The 16,048-nt window shown below is 35.1% G+C and overlaps 1 protein-coding gene across 1 annotated transcript in view; it reads left to right on the top strand.

The window, feature by feature from the left end:
• Positions 1-15,757, top strand: part of LOC150102493 (uncharacterized) — a 192,971-nt gene extending 177,214 nt beyond the window's left edge. Inside the window, exons 11-13 of the mRNA XM_090399601.1 lie at positions 11,688-13,436; positions 13,506-14,630; positions 14,895-15,757. Of these exons, the coding sequence (XP_090255727.1) occupies positions 11,688-13,436; positions 13,506-14,630; positions 14,895-15,757 (3,737 nt within the window). The remainder of the gene's footprint in view (positions 1-11,687; positions 13,437-13,505; positions 14,631-14,894) is intronic.
• Positions 15,758-16,048: the final 291 nt, after the last annotated feature.

Here is a 16,048-nt window from a genome sequence, read left to right as displayed (position 1 = left end):
ATAAAACGGTATACAAAATTATCAAAGAATTAACTAAGATCTATAAAGATAAACCATTAACAATGAAAGATAAAAACAATATAGAAACTGGGTCAATACAAAATATTAAAATAATTTGGAAGGACTACTATCAAACATTATTTCAAAAAGAACAGGAGGAGGAAAGTATAACAGAAAAGATGATATATGAAAAGGCACCACCCATAACTCCAGCAGAAATTATAAATGCAATAAACCAAATGAAACTTTCAAAAGCTAAGGGTAAAGATGAAATATCTATAGAACTATGGAAATATGGTGGCAAGGAAGCTATTAATTTCTTAATGAATTTATTTAATCAAATTCTTTATTCTAGAGTAATCCCAACTGACTGGAAAACATGAATTATTATTATACCAATTCACAAAAAAGGAGACAAAAGAATATGTGAAAATTATAGACCCATAACACTCTTAAGTCATAGTTATAAACTATTCATTCGAATTATACAAAAGAGAACACAGGTGCTTACAGAAAAAATCATAGAGGAAAACCAAGCAGGATTCAGGCCACATAGATCCACCATAGACCATATCTTCACCATTAATAATATAGCAGAAAAATATTGGGAATGCAACCTGCCCATATACTGTTATTTTATAGATTTTAAGCAAGCCTTTGATTCAGTTAATAGAAACAAATTGATCACTATCCTAAAAAAATAAAAATAGATTCAGATATTGTAACATTTATTACAAATTATTATGGAGACACCAAAGCTTTTGTTAAAATGAACAACATTAAAACCAAGGATTTCAGAGTCGAGAAAGGTGTAATGCAGGGATGCCCTCTCTCACCTCAACTCTTTATCATCTTCCTAGAAGAAGTCTGTAAAATCATAGCTGATGAACCAGGTGTAAAAATCAATGGTACTAACATTAATCACATAAAATATGCAGATGATATCATTATTTTAGCAGATTCTAAACCACAGCTAGAAAAAACTATTAATATTTTAAATTTTAAATGGCTCTTGTAAAACTTAAGGTATGAAAATAAATCATCATAAAACAAAAATAATGAAGATAGGTAGAGAAGAAGAAAATATGTCTATAAATCTCGAAAATCATCTGCTGGAACAAGTTAATAAATATGTTTATCTTGGCAATCTTATATCTAGTAACCTCAACAATATGGAAACAGTAAAACACAGGCTAAACCTAGGTTGGACCAACATGAATAAACTAAACAAAATATGGAAAAATAAAAAAATCCCGAGTCTAAAATTAAAATTATATAAAACAATTATTATCCCAAAGGCTACTTATTCTTCAGAAGCTTGGAGATTAACTCAACAACCAATCAAGAAACTTCAAGCATTTGAAATGAAATGCTTCAGAAAAATTAATAACACCCGCTGGATGGAACACAAGACTAATGTTCAAGTCAGAACAGATTTAAACTTTCCAGATAATATAATAGACACAATCATTAAGCATCAACTGAGATGGTTTGGTCATATTCAGAGAATGGCCTCTCATAGACTCCCATATTTAGCTCTGAATGGATATATAGGAAGAAAAAGACCTAGAGGCAGACCAAGAAGTACTTGGATAAAGTTGCTAAAAGAACATTCCCATCTACCCAGCTATAGAGTCATGAGTGAGATGGCTAAAGATCGTGATAAGTGGAGAACCTTTCTTCTTAGTGGACTCAACCCATTATCAAGTGGATGAGATGAGATGAGATGAAAGATACCAAGCTATTTTAAACCTGGTTTTACTCCATTTTCCCAAGTAAGCAAACAGACAAATAAGTCAAGTTTGCACCTGCACGTAGGGTGAATCTAACTGACCCACAAGGTAGTGCAACTCGTGGTAAAGGTGTAATAAGCTCTGATCACTATTCTTAATATTTACCCTTAATGCAAAGTCCATCTCCTTGAGGAGATGTATGATGCTATGCAGTAAAGGCAAGGGGCCACTACCCAGACCAGTTTCATCCTTTATTGATGTCTCATCAGTGGGAGCCAGGCTTAGAAATACCAAGGTTAAGTAATACAGAGCTCATAAGTATTTTACCAAAAAAGTTATCAAAAGGTGATTTTTATTTTTATTTAATAAGGACTGAGATTTTTATTTAATAAGGCTCACGATGAGAGATAGATGTAAAAAGTTTTTTACCTTGGATATAATATATGTTAAAGATTCCAAGCTATTTTAAACTTGGTTTTACTCCATTTCACAAGTAAGCAAACAGACAAATAAGTCAAGTTTGCGCCTGCACATAGTGTGAGTCTAACTGACCCCGCAAGGTATTGCAAGTCTAGGCAACTCGTGGTAAAGGTGTAATAAGCTCTGATCACTATTCTTAATATTTACCCTTAATGCAAAGCCCCTTGGCTTTAATGCATAGCATCATACATCTCCTCAAGGAGATGGGCTTTGCATTAAGGGACTCCATATTGTTTTTAATACTATGTAATCACAGTCTAATTGGCCAGTTGTTTGTTGTGTTTTGCAATTTTCTAAATTATTATTAGTAGTAGTAGTATTATTACGGGCGACTCCCTGGAGTTGCCCGTAATAATAATACGAGGGAGGTCCTAAACATCATGTCCACACAACTATACAACATTCTTACAGTATCTATCATACCTTGCCTTCAACTCACTCACTGTCATAGCACCCACAGCAGACTCTGGCAGCTTATTCCACTCATTTACCACTCTATAAGTAAAAAACTCAGCTCTAACACCCTTGCTAACCACACTCTTGCCCAGCTTCCATAGATGTCCCCTAGTTCTCCCACCATCAGTCCTGATCTCAAAAATATCCTCTGAATTAATCCTGTAGAAACCCTTTAGCAATTTGAATGTCTCAATCATATCTCCCCTTTTCTGCCTATCAACTAATTTCTGCAACCCACAAATTTTCAACCTGTTCTCATAAGGTTCATTCCATAGACCTGCTATCATCTTGGTCACTCGCCTCTGGAACTTGGGTTCGAGGTTATATGGTGAGTGGTCGGTGTAATTTAGCACTCGTGTGAAATTGGTGATTTTTGGTGTTTTTTGTGTGTGTTTTTCCTTAGAAAATTGGTTTTATAGTATATTAGAATGATTTTCGTGTTTTTAGAGTATTTTGTGTCTTTATAACATTTTATTGGGGCTGTCGCCGCTAGAGGGATTCGTAGTGTGTAGTGTTCGTGAAAACTCCGGATAAGATAAGTATTATTTTCAGTTATCGTTGATAAATTTATTTAATATTGTATTTTGTTTGCCTTGCGTCTCTTAGTGCATCTTTTTGTGTGTTTTTGGTGTGTTATAATTTGATAAAATACGTTGCAAGTAAGTATGGCTCCAGTACGAAGGAAAATGGCGGCCAGTAATGATGGTTCGCCATCTTTATCGAAGAACGGTAGTATAAAAGAGATGATTCAGTGTACTAGCTGTGAAATGTACGCTTTGCGGAGTGTGGTCGGAGTGTGGTTAGATGATAATAAAGGAGTGAATGTGTGTAGAAAATGTAGGGAGAATGAGAAATTGAAGAGTATTTCGGATCGTGAGTGTGATATTTTTGTCAAACTTCAGAATGAAGAAAATAGGGATATGACAAGAAACGGCGAGGTTGTACCAGAGAATTGTGAGAGTGTGAATGTAGAAAGTGTGAATGATAGTATTAATGGTTTTACTGAGAATAAAAAAGATGAGATAGACGCAATGAGTGAGATCGTGTTGTTGAATGATGCGATACAAAGGGCAAAACAGCAGCTAGAGCGTATGAACAAAAGTCGACTGAATGAACCAGCCAATAATAAAAAATATGACAGGAAAAATAGACGTATGAGTGTGAACATGAACAAAATGAAAGATAGAGTGTTGTATGGAGACTCGTTAGTACGAGGTGTGATAGTAGAGGATTTGACAAAATCGTACCAACCTGGTGCGACCATAAAGGATGTAACTGAGTCTATTAGAGAGCAAAAGGAAAGGGTGAAAGAAATGATTGTTGTGGCAGGTACGAATGATTTGAAAGGAGACAAAATGGAAATGATAGAAGACCTGAATGAATTGTTTGAGGTAGCAAAAGAAAAGAGTGAGAGAGTTAGAATGATTAGTCTTTTGCCATGGTATGACAGTGAAATGTTTAAAAGGAGGGCTATAATTGCGAATGACTTTGTGTGGGTTATGTATGACAAGTGGTGTGGAATTTGTGGACGTGTGGAGTGAGTTCGATAGGCGAAAGGATCTATATAAGATGGATGGCTTGCATTTGAATGGTTACAGTGTAAGAAGACTTGAGAAAGTGTTGGTGGATGTGCAAATTCAGGGAAACTAGATTTATTAGGGGGGGGGGAGTAGATATACAGTCCTTAGGGAGGCAGTTGAATGTAAGAATGAATATAATATGCCCGAGCAAATAAGGACAACAAATCAGAGTGGGATAGTTAATATAAGGCATCAAGGTAGGGTTGGGGCTAATGGAGGTCCTAAATTCATGTACACTAATGCTAGGAGTATTAGGAACAATAAGGAAGAGTTTTTGGCCATGGTTGGCACTTCCAGACCACAGGTTCACAAGATTCCGAATAATAAATCATGTAGGGGTTAAATGGATGAATAACACCATTCAGCTTGAGCTGCAAAAAAAGAAACAACTATGGAGGGAATTTAAGGAGAAAGGTGACCGGCAGGCACACGAACGGTATAAAGCACAGGCCAGAAGGGTAACGAGTGTGGTAAGAAAAGCAAAAAAGGATTACGAAAGAACATTGGCCATGCAGGCTAAAGAGAATCCTAAACAGTTTTTTAGATATGTAGCAAGTAAAAGGAAAAATGTACATGGCAGAATGATTTTAAAGAATGCCGATGGTAGGGAGGTAACTGAATCAGTTGATATAGTTGAGTTACTGAGTGAGCACTTTGCAAGAATATATCATCCAGGTGGTGACATTGCAGAAACGAATGTACCAGTAGGTTATACGGGAATTGTGGTGATTGAAGTGGAGGTGAGTAGGCTATTGCATACCCTCAATGTCAATACATCTGTGGGATTGGATGGTATACCAGCTCGTGTGGTACGAGAAGCAGCTAAAGAATTGTCAGTATCCTTGACCATTTTATTTAATTTGAGTCTCTGGTCTGGGTTAGTCTCGAGTGGGTGGAAAGAGGGGAAAATAGTTCTACTGCATGAAGGTGGTTCCAAGACTGCTGTTGTAAATTACCAACCGATTAGCATATCAGGAATCATTGTCAAGGTCTTAGAGAAATTAGTCAAGAAAAGAATACAGGATTGGATAGATGAAAATGGGATATTGTATGGGGGACAACATGGTTTTGTGAAGGGTAGATCATGCCTCAGTAACTTGCTCACGTTTTATAACACAGTGACGGCTGAACTGGATACGGGTAATGGGTTTACAGTAATACTACTGGACCTTGCCAAGGCTTTTGATAGGATACCACATAGAACCCTAATCAGTAAACTGGAGCAGATGGGGATAGATATAGGGTTGGTGAGATGGATAGGAGGGTGGTTGAAGGAGAGATACCAGAGAGTGGTTTATTCTAGAGTGGAGTCTAAAAGACGGCTTGTGACTAGTAGAGTGCCACAGGGCTCTGTTCTTGGACCACTGCTTTTCAATTTGTTCATCAATGATATAGGAAAGGATTTGAGAGGAAGTGTTCACTTGTTTGCTGATGATGCAAAGTTGGGTAGAGCAATTATGAGTGCACAGGATGATTTGGATAGTTTGGAGGACTGGGCTAGGAAAAATGGATGTCAATTTAATGTGCCAAAGTGTAAGGTTATGCACTTTGGGGTGAAAAGAATAGCAGCAGTATATCGCATTGGTGGAACGATACTCCAGGAGATTGATGAGGCCAGGGATTTGGGAGTGTTGGTGGATAGGGAATTGAAGTTTAGGGGTACATTGCAAAAGTGACTAAAACAGCTCACCAAATCACTTGGCTTCTGAAAAATACTTTAACATGCAGAGACAAACAAGTTGTTGTTCCTCTGTAGCGAGCCTTGATAAGACCCCATCTGGACTACTGTGCCCAGTTATGGGCACCAGGGTTTCTTCGTGATGGGGAGGAAGTGGAGAGGATCCAGAGACGAGTGACCAAGATGATAGCAGGTCTGTGGAATGAACCTTATGAGAATAGGTTGAAGATTTGTGGGTTGCAGAAATTGGTCGATATGCGAAGGAGGGGTGATATGATTGGGACATTCAAATTACTGAAGGGTTTCTATAAGATTGATCCAGAAGATATTTTTGAAAATATGACTGGTGGTGGGAGGACTAGGGGCCATGAATGGAAGCTGGGCAAGAGCGTGGTTGACAAGGGTGTTAGAGCTAGGTTTTTTACTTGGAGAGTAGTGAATGAGTGGAATAAGCTTCCAGAGTCTGTTGTGGGTGCTACGACCGTGAATGAGTTCAAGGCAAGGTATGATAGATACTGTGTGAATGTCGAATAGTTGTTCTTGACATGATGGTAGGGCCTCCCTCGATGAGTCTGTCGACTCCTTGGAGTTGCCCAGAACAATAATAATAATAAACCTCCTCCTCATCAAGAAGAAACCTAGGTGACCAAATCTGGGCACAGTAGTCGAGATGAGGTCTTATCAAGGCTCGGTACAGAGGTTCAATAACTCTTGTCTCTACTCGTCAAAGTATTTTTCAACAACCAAGTGAGTTGATGAGCTGATTTAGCTACTTTTGCAATGTGCCCCCTAAACTTCATCTCCCTATCCACCAACACTCCCAAGTCCCTGGCCTCATCAATCTCCTGGAGTACAGTTCCACCAATGTGGTATACTGCTGCTAATCTTTTCACCCCAAAATGCATAACCTTACATTTTGTCACATTAAATTGACATCCGTTCTCCTTAGCCCAAAACTCCAATCTATCCAAGGCGTCCTGCAAGATTTTGACATCGTCTGCATTCACTATTGCCCTACTCAACTTTGCATCATCAGCAAACAAATGAAATTTTTTCTTAGATCCTTCCCTATATCGTTAATGAACAAATTAAACAGCAGTGGTCCAAGAACAGAACCCTGCGGCATACCACTAGTCACAGGCCGTCCTTTGGAGTCTACTCCTGAATAAACTACTCTCTGATATCTCTCCATCAACCACCCACCTATCCATCTCACCAACCCTATATCCATTCCCATATGTTGATACAAAATTAATAACGGAAAAAACTCATGTACAAAGATTATTTAATAGTATAATTTTCGCCTGTGTGTCACAGGCATCTTCAGTACATTAAGCTCAAATTAAACAATAACTGACAATTCCAAAAAGCGCCACCTAAGTAGCTGGTGTAAGATAACTAAAAAAATCAAGAAATTTCCTAAAAAAAAAAATCAATACAATAAAAATTTAGGAAAGATTAGCTGATTTGTAAAGTGCTATCTCCCATAAAGGGGATAGACGTAAGCCGTCGGATCTGTTTAAGTTAGGAGAATGAAGTAGAGTTTCACATGTTTCTTTATAAAGGCGTTCCATGAGAAACTGACTTTTGTGAAGAACTCTTGTCTTTCTCCAATGAACTCTGTGTCTAGTGAAGATGACATGTTCTGCAAGTCCAGACTTTTCAGGTTTAAAGTATTCAATATAAGATTGGTGTTCTTCTAGCCGAATAGAGGCAGATCTTCCCGTTTGTCCGAAATAAGATAATCCACAAGAGCACGGAATCTGGTAGACACCTGGATGATTAAGATGTGGAAGCTTGTCCTTAGGAGAAGTGAGAAATGTGGAGATTTTTCTAAATGGTCGAAAAGTAGAAAGGAAGAAGTTATATATTCTAGTTCTTTCTGTAAAAAATCGTCTGAAGAACAAAAGGAGTGGGCCCGATGAACCAGTGTTTTAATAGTTCCTGCCTTTTGACTGGGATGGTGATGAGATTCTGCATGGATATAATGGCCTGTATGAGTCTTCTTTCTATAAACTGAGAAATGTAGGTTACCATCTGGTTGGTGAAGAATTAGAAGATCTAAAAAGGCCAACTGCTTATTTGATTCTACTTCTAGGGTAAACTTGATCCTAGGATGAAATCCGTTTAACTAAGTTCATCCGAAGAGCCATTCCATACAGCAAAAATGTCATCGACATATCTGAACCAATGAGTAGGTCTGGGAGAAATGTTGTCAAAGATACAGTGTTCAAAATGTTCCATAAAGAAATTGGAGATAGCAGGAGAAAGAGGATTACCCATTGCTGTTCCTTCAATTTGTTGATACAACTTATTTTTAAAGGAAAAATAACCAGAATTTATTACAAAATCAAATACGTTTACAATGTCTGAAGGAAATTCTTGTTGTAGTAATTCAATGCTTTCCGAAAGAGGCACATTTGTAAATAAAGAAACAACATCTAAACTAATCATGATATCAGAAACGTCCAAATGAAGATCTGAAATTTTATTTTTGAAATCCAAAGTATTTTTTATATAAGTATTAGTTCTTCTAGTTGAAGAGGAGAGTAAATTTGATAAAAATTTTGAGATTTTGTAAGTGGGGCAACCTATACAATCTACAACTGGTCTTAACGGAATGCCTGGTTTATGAACTTTTGGAAGACCATACAATCTAGGTGGATGACCGAAGAAGGTTTTAAATTTTTCTTTTGATCTTCATTCCATGTAGATACATTATCTATAAGAGAATTAAGTCTCTTCAATTGACTCCGGGTAGGATCCAATGTAAGAGGCAAGTAAGTTGAACAGTCCATGTAGAAGTCCATGGAATGAAGATCACAAGAAAAAACTTAAAACCCTTCTTCGGTCATCTACAGACATTGTAAACATATTTGATTTTGTAATAAATTCTGGTTATTTTTCCTTTAAAAATAAGTTGTATCAACAAATTGAAGGAACAGCAATGGGTAATCCTCTTTCTCCTGCTATCTCCAATTTCTTTATGGAACATTTTGAACAACGTATCTTTGACAACATTTCTCCCAGACCTACTCATTGGTTCAGATATGTCAATGACATTTCTGCTGTATGGAATGGCTCTTCGGATGAAGTTAAACGCATTTCATCCTAGGATCAAGTTTACCCTAGAAGTAGAATCAAATAAGCAGTTAGCCTTTTTAGATCTAATTCTTCGCCAACCAGATGGTAACCTACATTTCTCAGTTTATAGAAAGAAGACTCATACAGGCCATTATATCCATGCGGAATCTGATCACCATCCCAGTCAAAAGGCAGGAACTATTAAAACACTGGTTCATCGGGCCCACTCCTTTTGTTCTTCAGACGATCTTTTACAGAAAGAACTACAATATATAACTTCTTCCTTTCTATCTAATGGTTATAAGAATTGCTTCATTAAAAGAACTTTGAGTAGTTTTAATATGTCTTCCTCTTCAAACACAAAAGAAATAATGCGCATTACTATTCCTTATGTACAAGGCATCAGTGAACGTATAGCAAAAGTTTTAAAACCACTGAATATTTTTGTTGCCTTTCGACCATTTAGAAAAATCTCCACATCTTAATCATCCAGGTGTCTACCAGATTCCATGCTCTTGTGGATTATCTTATTTCAGACAAACGGGAAGATCTGTCTCTATTCGGCTAGAAGAACACCAATCTTATATTGAATACTTTAAACCTGAAAAGTCTGGACTTGCAGAACATGCCATCTTCACTAGACACAGAGTTCATTGGAGAAAGACAAGAGGTCTTCACAAAAGTCAGTTTCTCATGGAACGCCTTTATAAAGAAACATGTGAAACTACTTCATTCTCCTAACTTAAACAGATCTGACGGCTTACGTCTATCCCCTTTATGGGAGATAGTACTTTACAAATCAGCTAATCTTTCCTAACTTTTTATTGTATTGATTTTTTTTTTTTTTTTTTTTTTTTTTTTTAAGGAAATTTATTGATTTTTTTAGTTATCTTACACCAGCTACTTAGGTGACGCTTTTTGGAATTGTCAGTTATTGTTTAATTTGAGCTTAATGTACTGAAGATGCCTGTGACACACAGGCGAAAATTATACTATTACATAATCTTTGTACGCGAGTTTTTTCCGTTATTAATTTTGTATCGATATGTCTACTCACAGTATACCTCTAAAACTTATTCCCATATGTTGTAGTTTACAGATTAGAATTCCATGTGGTATCCTGTCAAATGCCTTAGTCAGGTCCAGCAGTATCACTGTAAACCCATTACCCTTATCTAGTTCAGCCGTCACTGTGTTATAAAACTTGAGGAAGTTACTGAGGCATGATCTACCCTTTACAAAACCATGCTGTCCCCCATACAGTATCTCATTTTCATCAATCCATTCCTGTATTTTTCCCTTGACTACTTTCTCCAAGACCTTGACAACGACTCCTGATATGCTGATTGGTCGATAATTTGCAACAGTAGTCTTGGATCCTCCTTTATGCAGTGGAACTATTTTCCCCTCTTGAGTTATATAAATGAGTTATGTGAGTTGTATGCTGGTATTTGCCAGACTGTCAGCCATAAGTATTACTTATGTGTTTAAGAGGAATATATTCACTAAAAACAACCAGAAAAGCAGCATATACAGAACTAATTATTTCATGAGAATAGTCTCAGTGCACTCTGTATTATTTGTGCAATAGTTTTTGGCCAAGAGCAGCATGGCTGTGGTCTTTCCGCTGTCCTCTAGACTTAGCCTTGCTTACCTAGGATGCAATGTCAGCCCAATAGACTGAGATTTAAGGACATTTTAGAGATCAAATCAAATTCTACAAAGTGCTGAATGCAATCTCAAGGATTACCATTGTTTCCAAATGGAAGAAATGCTGCCACTGGTAGAAACAATATCAATTTGCATGCAGACTGCTTTGAAGAGAACAGCAATAACCTGTAATTAAGTCATGCCTTCACTTCTGTTTCACAGCTGGTCTAGGAATTTTTGGTAACACCTTCTCTGGCATGTGAATTTAAATATTCATGCTGTAGTGCACCACTTTCTAAATAAACATCTGATCTAGGATTAAAAGAGTTTTAAGAATTTCCATATGGCAATATTAAATTGATGTTTGCTAACGAAGAAATATTTACTGCTACATTTATAGCTATAGAAATTCCACATCAATAAACCACATGAATTATATGAAATCATGTGGTTTATATGAATTCATAAAGCCTTTTGATGGTATAAAAAGATATTTATTGTTGTTAAATAGTGAAGATTATGTTGCAGTTTTCATCTTGTTAGGTATTTATATGAAACTATGATTTTTTTTTTTCCCCAATCTTATTTTGATTGCCTTAAAAATTTCATACTACTTGATGTTTGAACAATACGTAACGTCGGTGTTGCTAAGGGGAAGTAATTAAGCTTTAACTACTGGAATATAACTTATATAACTCATCACATTCTGTTAAAGTTGATAATTGAAACTTTTATATAGAATATTCCTTATCTGTAAAGAATTTAATTGAAAGAATAATAAATACCTCTCATTATACCAACCAAACATTCAAAAAAATGCTTCCTTTGAAACTTTGATCATTACTCTTTCAATGAGGAAATTTCAGTTATGTGAGTAATGAATTATGTTTTAACCTAACTAATATCTGCTGTTTAGCATAAAATATTTAAACTTTGTTAAATTCAGATTCTCTTGGTTCGAGGTTAATAAGTATTAATTATCGTTGTTTTTGAGAAACTTAAGAGAATTTTCTTATATCATTTCAGATAGTTTTAGAGGAAGAGGAGTGAAAAGTAGTTTCAGGGGAAACAGAAGATTTAGTTCATCTGACAGTAAATCTGTTTGGTCCGATGAAGAAACTGAAGATGGCCAGCATTTTATTAAAAGATCTGTATCTGTGTATAATGAAAAAGTCACAATTAATGTAAAGAATGATATGATCGGGAAACAACTCTCCCCAGATTCAGAAGACAAAAGCTGCAAAAATTTTAGTTTTCACAGAGCAGAACATCCTTCCTTTTCAAAAAACCAAGAACACAGATTTAAGGGTGGGGACATTCAAATAAAAGATGATTCCAAAGAAAATAACAGAAAACAGGATGATCATCATTGGAGAGACAAGAACAAAAATCAGAGGAGCAAAGAATACAGGGAAATTCATAAAAGTAGTCAGAATAGAAAAGAAAATTGCAGTTCTTTTGGTGGTTTTAGATCACATCATGTTACAAAGAGTAGTGGTGATGATGATGGTTTATGGGGACATATAAATCAACCAAAAGTAGAGTTAGGAACTGAAAGTTGGGCAGGTGATTTGTCCAAAAATGTTTCACACAAATATGAAACAGTTGATAAAAATTCATTCACAAAGTTGAATCAACAGAAATCCAAGCATTCAGAAAGGAGTAAAAGTGACAAATTTAATTTAGATGTCATGCATGAAAGAGGTATAATTAAAAAAAGGATTGACATAAAAAGAGAGTATCACTCAAAGAATGAAAAGGTTAGTGCAGAAAATTGTAGCAAAATGCAGGAACAAAGAGATTTAATTGAAAGCCAGGAAAGTGTAGTTGTAAAAAATTATGTAGGTGAATGGGGAAACTCTACAAAATTTGAACCAAAAGATGGTGAGTGGAATCATTACAAATCAGATACAAAGAAACAAACAGATTGGAATGATATTAAATTCCATAATGAAGAAAAGACTGATCCATCTGTAAGTGAATGGAAAAGTATTGTTCCTCAGGATAAAAAATGCAGTAGCAGCACAGTAACCAAATCTAAAAAGAAGAAAAATGCTGAAAGTGGTAAATTAAACATACAGTGTCAAATATCAGCAGAGTCACAGATTGTCAGTCATAAACCAAAATATGATAAAGAACAGAAAGAAACTGATAACGAATGGGTGAGTGAAGAAGGTGGTGATGATTCTTGGGAAGATATTACTACAAGTGGCGGGGAATCTTTATCTGGACAGGGTGAAGAAGTGACACTGACAAATCTTGACCAAGAGGATCTGAAAGAAGATGAGTGGAAGTTCAGTAATGAATTCAAAGATTCTACAAACAGCTTATGTTATAAACCGAATTCAGCCTATGATAAGTTGAAACCAACAGCTATTATATTAGAAACTGAGAAAGAAGAAGATAAAAATAATAGTAGCTGCTGCAGTGATAACCTTGATAGTACAAAATTTCAAGAACAGTGTTATGATGATAAAGTACAGAAGACTATAGATAATAACAAACTAAATTCCAAAGAATATAGTTTAGAAGCTGAAGTGGAAGATAATGCTTCACTTCCTGTGAAATGCAATTTGCAGGAAATAAAATTAGAGGAGGCACAACAGTATCCTGAAATGAATAATGTTGCCATTTCAGAATCAGAAAACTCTATAAACTATAACAGCAAGCAGGAATTGCCACTTAATAAGCTAGAATTTGATCTTAAAGAAAATAGCTACAGTAATGAAACACACTTGATACCTGAATTAGATCATAGCATTATTACTGATGCAGGTGAATTTATTAATGATGACAGTGAATTGCAAAATAGTAAAAACAGTGTAGAATCACAAATTTATACAGATGATATTAAATTAAAGAACCAGTTTTCTGATAATACATTAAGTGATGATAATGAATATAAAGAAGAAGAATGTAAAATAAACAATATTGTGCAATTTGTTGAAGGAATATATGATTCAAATCACTTTTCTGATCTAGATACAATGATAATTAATAGTGGCACTACAAATAATGAATGTCAAGAAATTGAACCACTTTCTCCAGTAGATGCAGAATCAGAACTATTTCCTGAAATCAAGTGTGAAGTAAGCTCAAAATGTGAAAGGAATGTATATGATCTTGAGCTAGTAAATGATCACCACAAATCAGAAAGTTCTGTCATAGAAAATGAATGTAAGGATGAAACTTTTCCAGAAAGTGAATCAAGTAGAAATGCTGATATAAATGAAAATAATAGTTGCCTTAAGAGTGAAGGAAGTGAATTTCAAAATAATAGTATTAATGAATTACAGATGTGTACAGATGATGTGAAATTGAAATACCAGTCACTAGAGAATGTACACAGTTGTATTGACAACAATTTAGAAAATGGTATTCAAAAGGAAAATTCTGAATCTGAAATAAAGAAATGCATAGGAGAATCAAATAATGAGATAGTAACCTATGATGATAACCAACCCATTATTAATGTAGATAACAGTGAATGTGCTACTGAAGAACTAATTAAATCTGTGAATACAGAAAAATTAGAACAGCTACCAACAGAAATTGATCCAAATGACAATTTATATTCTCATATAGTTACACATATCTCTGAAAAGTCAGAAATACCACATAAATTGGTTTATTCTACAGAAGAGAACAATAATGATGAAATACTTTCGGAAGGTGCATGTGAGACAGTCCAGGATGTTAATGGAAATGAAAGTAACAGATGTCTTCATGATAGTAATAATAGCGTGGAAGAAATTGCTACAAATGACTTAGAAGTGAAGGACCACTATACACCTCTCATAAATAATGAAAATGATGTGAAGTCTGACATTTCAATAAACTGTGATGAATCTAATGTGACAACTGGTTATGGGGATATAATAATTAATCAAGACTTGAAGGACTGTGACATGAAAAAACAAGTTAGCAGTAATTTGAATGCTGCCAAGACTCAAGAAATGGAACTGCAAAGTCAGTTTACAAATTCTGTTAATGAAATAAAAATAGAATACCAAGAGTGTACAGAAGAAGAAAAGTGTGTAAACATAGAATCCTGCAATGAAACATTTCATTCAAATGACCCATGTGTCCCACTTTGTAAACTGGAATGTTCTCACAATTGCAACTGTTATTCATCAAATAAAAAAATTAATGGAGATGAGAATGATACATCTGATTGTAATAGCAGCAGCAGCACTGCTTTTCACAGTAAGTGTGAAATTCACATTTGCACAGATGATATTAAACTAAATCATCAGTCTTTAGATGACATGTACAGTGTTAATGAACATGGTGAGTCTGAAGTCAAAGGATGTACACTTAATTATTGCAAAGGTGAAGAAGTAGAACTAAATGAGAAATTAGCATCATTGAATATTGATAAGCAAGTAAACAGAAATTCCCCCGATGCTGAATTACATGACATTGAATTTGAAAATACAGAATTGGTAGCATCTGTTGACAAAACTGAATCTGAGCAACAACCATGCTTAGAAATTGAATATGATGAAAATTTAGACTTCGAGAAACATAAATGCAATAATGATAAAACTGACGTTCAGTATGACATAGAGACTTATGTACAGATTAGCTACAATGAAGAACAACAACAACAATGTAGTGCTGGAAAGAAGTCTGAAATAAACAGAAATTTGGAAGACAACGAAAGTAGAATTTCTACTAAGGATACTAAATTGGAAAATATTAGTGTCAAAAATGGAAATGCCCAAGTCTACACCGATGACATTAAGTTAAAACATGATACCTCAGATGATGTGCACAGTGGTAATAGGGATCCGTGCGACATATGTAAGAATGAAGGTGTTGAAGCTTGTGAGAGCCATTCAGTTAACGAACTTTTATTTCAGAGTGAACTAAAAAAAACATTAAGTACTAATTCACTCTTTGAAGAAGACGGAATTCAAATAAATACTGAAGATGAATCAAAAACTAAAATTACAACTAAAGAATTACATAATTTTACAGATGAAGTAAAATTACATTCTAAGCAATCTATAGAAACTGTTCAGCAAAAAAGTGATGTTGCAGCTGAAAATGTAATACCATTAACTAATGAGGATGATGATGATGGAAGGTGAATAACTATTAAAAGCATATAGCAAAACTTTATTTTTACCGAAAGGCAGTTCAAAACTAGATAAGCAAAAATTCGTTATAATCTTAATCATCATTGGTGTATTTAAAGTCACAAGGAGAAGGAAGGAGAGAGAGAGAGAGAGAGAGAGAGAGTAGCATATTTGTTCTTGAGTAAATGTATATATATTTTTGATACAGGCAGTTTCATATTATTTTAATCAATGTAGTTGGAAATCTCAGAAGAGTATGAAGTGAATACAAAAACCATACTTTTGACATAGGTGGTGTATTAT

Source organism: Typopeltis vanoorti, chromosome 10, assembly GCF_054136105.1.
Source record: "Typopeltis vanoorti isolate ZY-2024b chromosome 10, IOZ_Tvanoo_1.0, whole genome shotgun sequence".
In the NCBI taxonomy this organism is placed as follows: Eukaryota; Metazoa; Arthropoda; class Arachnida; order Uropygi; family Thelyphonidae; genus Typopeltis; species Typopeltis vanoorti.
The sequence above is the reverse complement of the archived record's forward strand: the minus strand, read 5'-3'. Positions and strand labels throughout refer to the sequence as shown.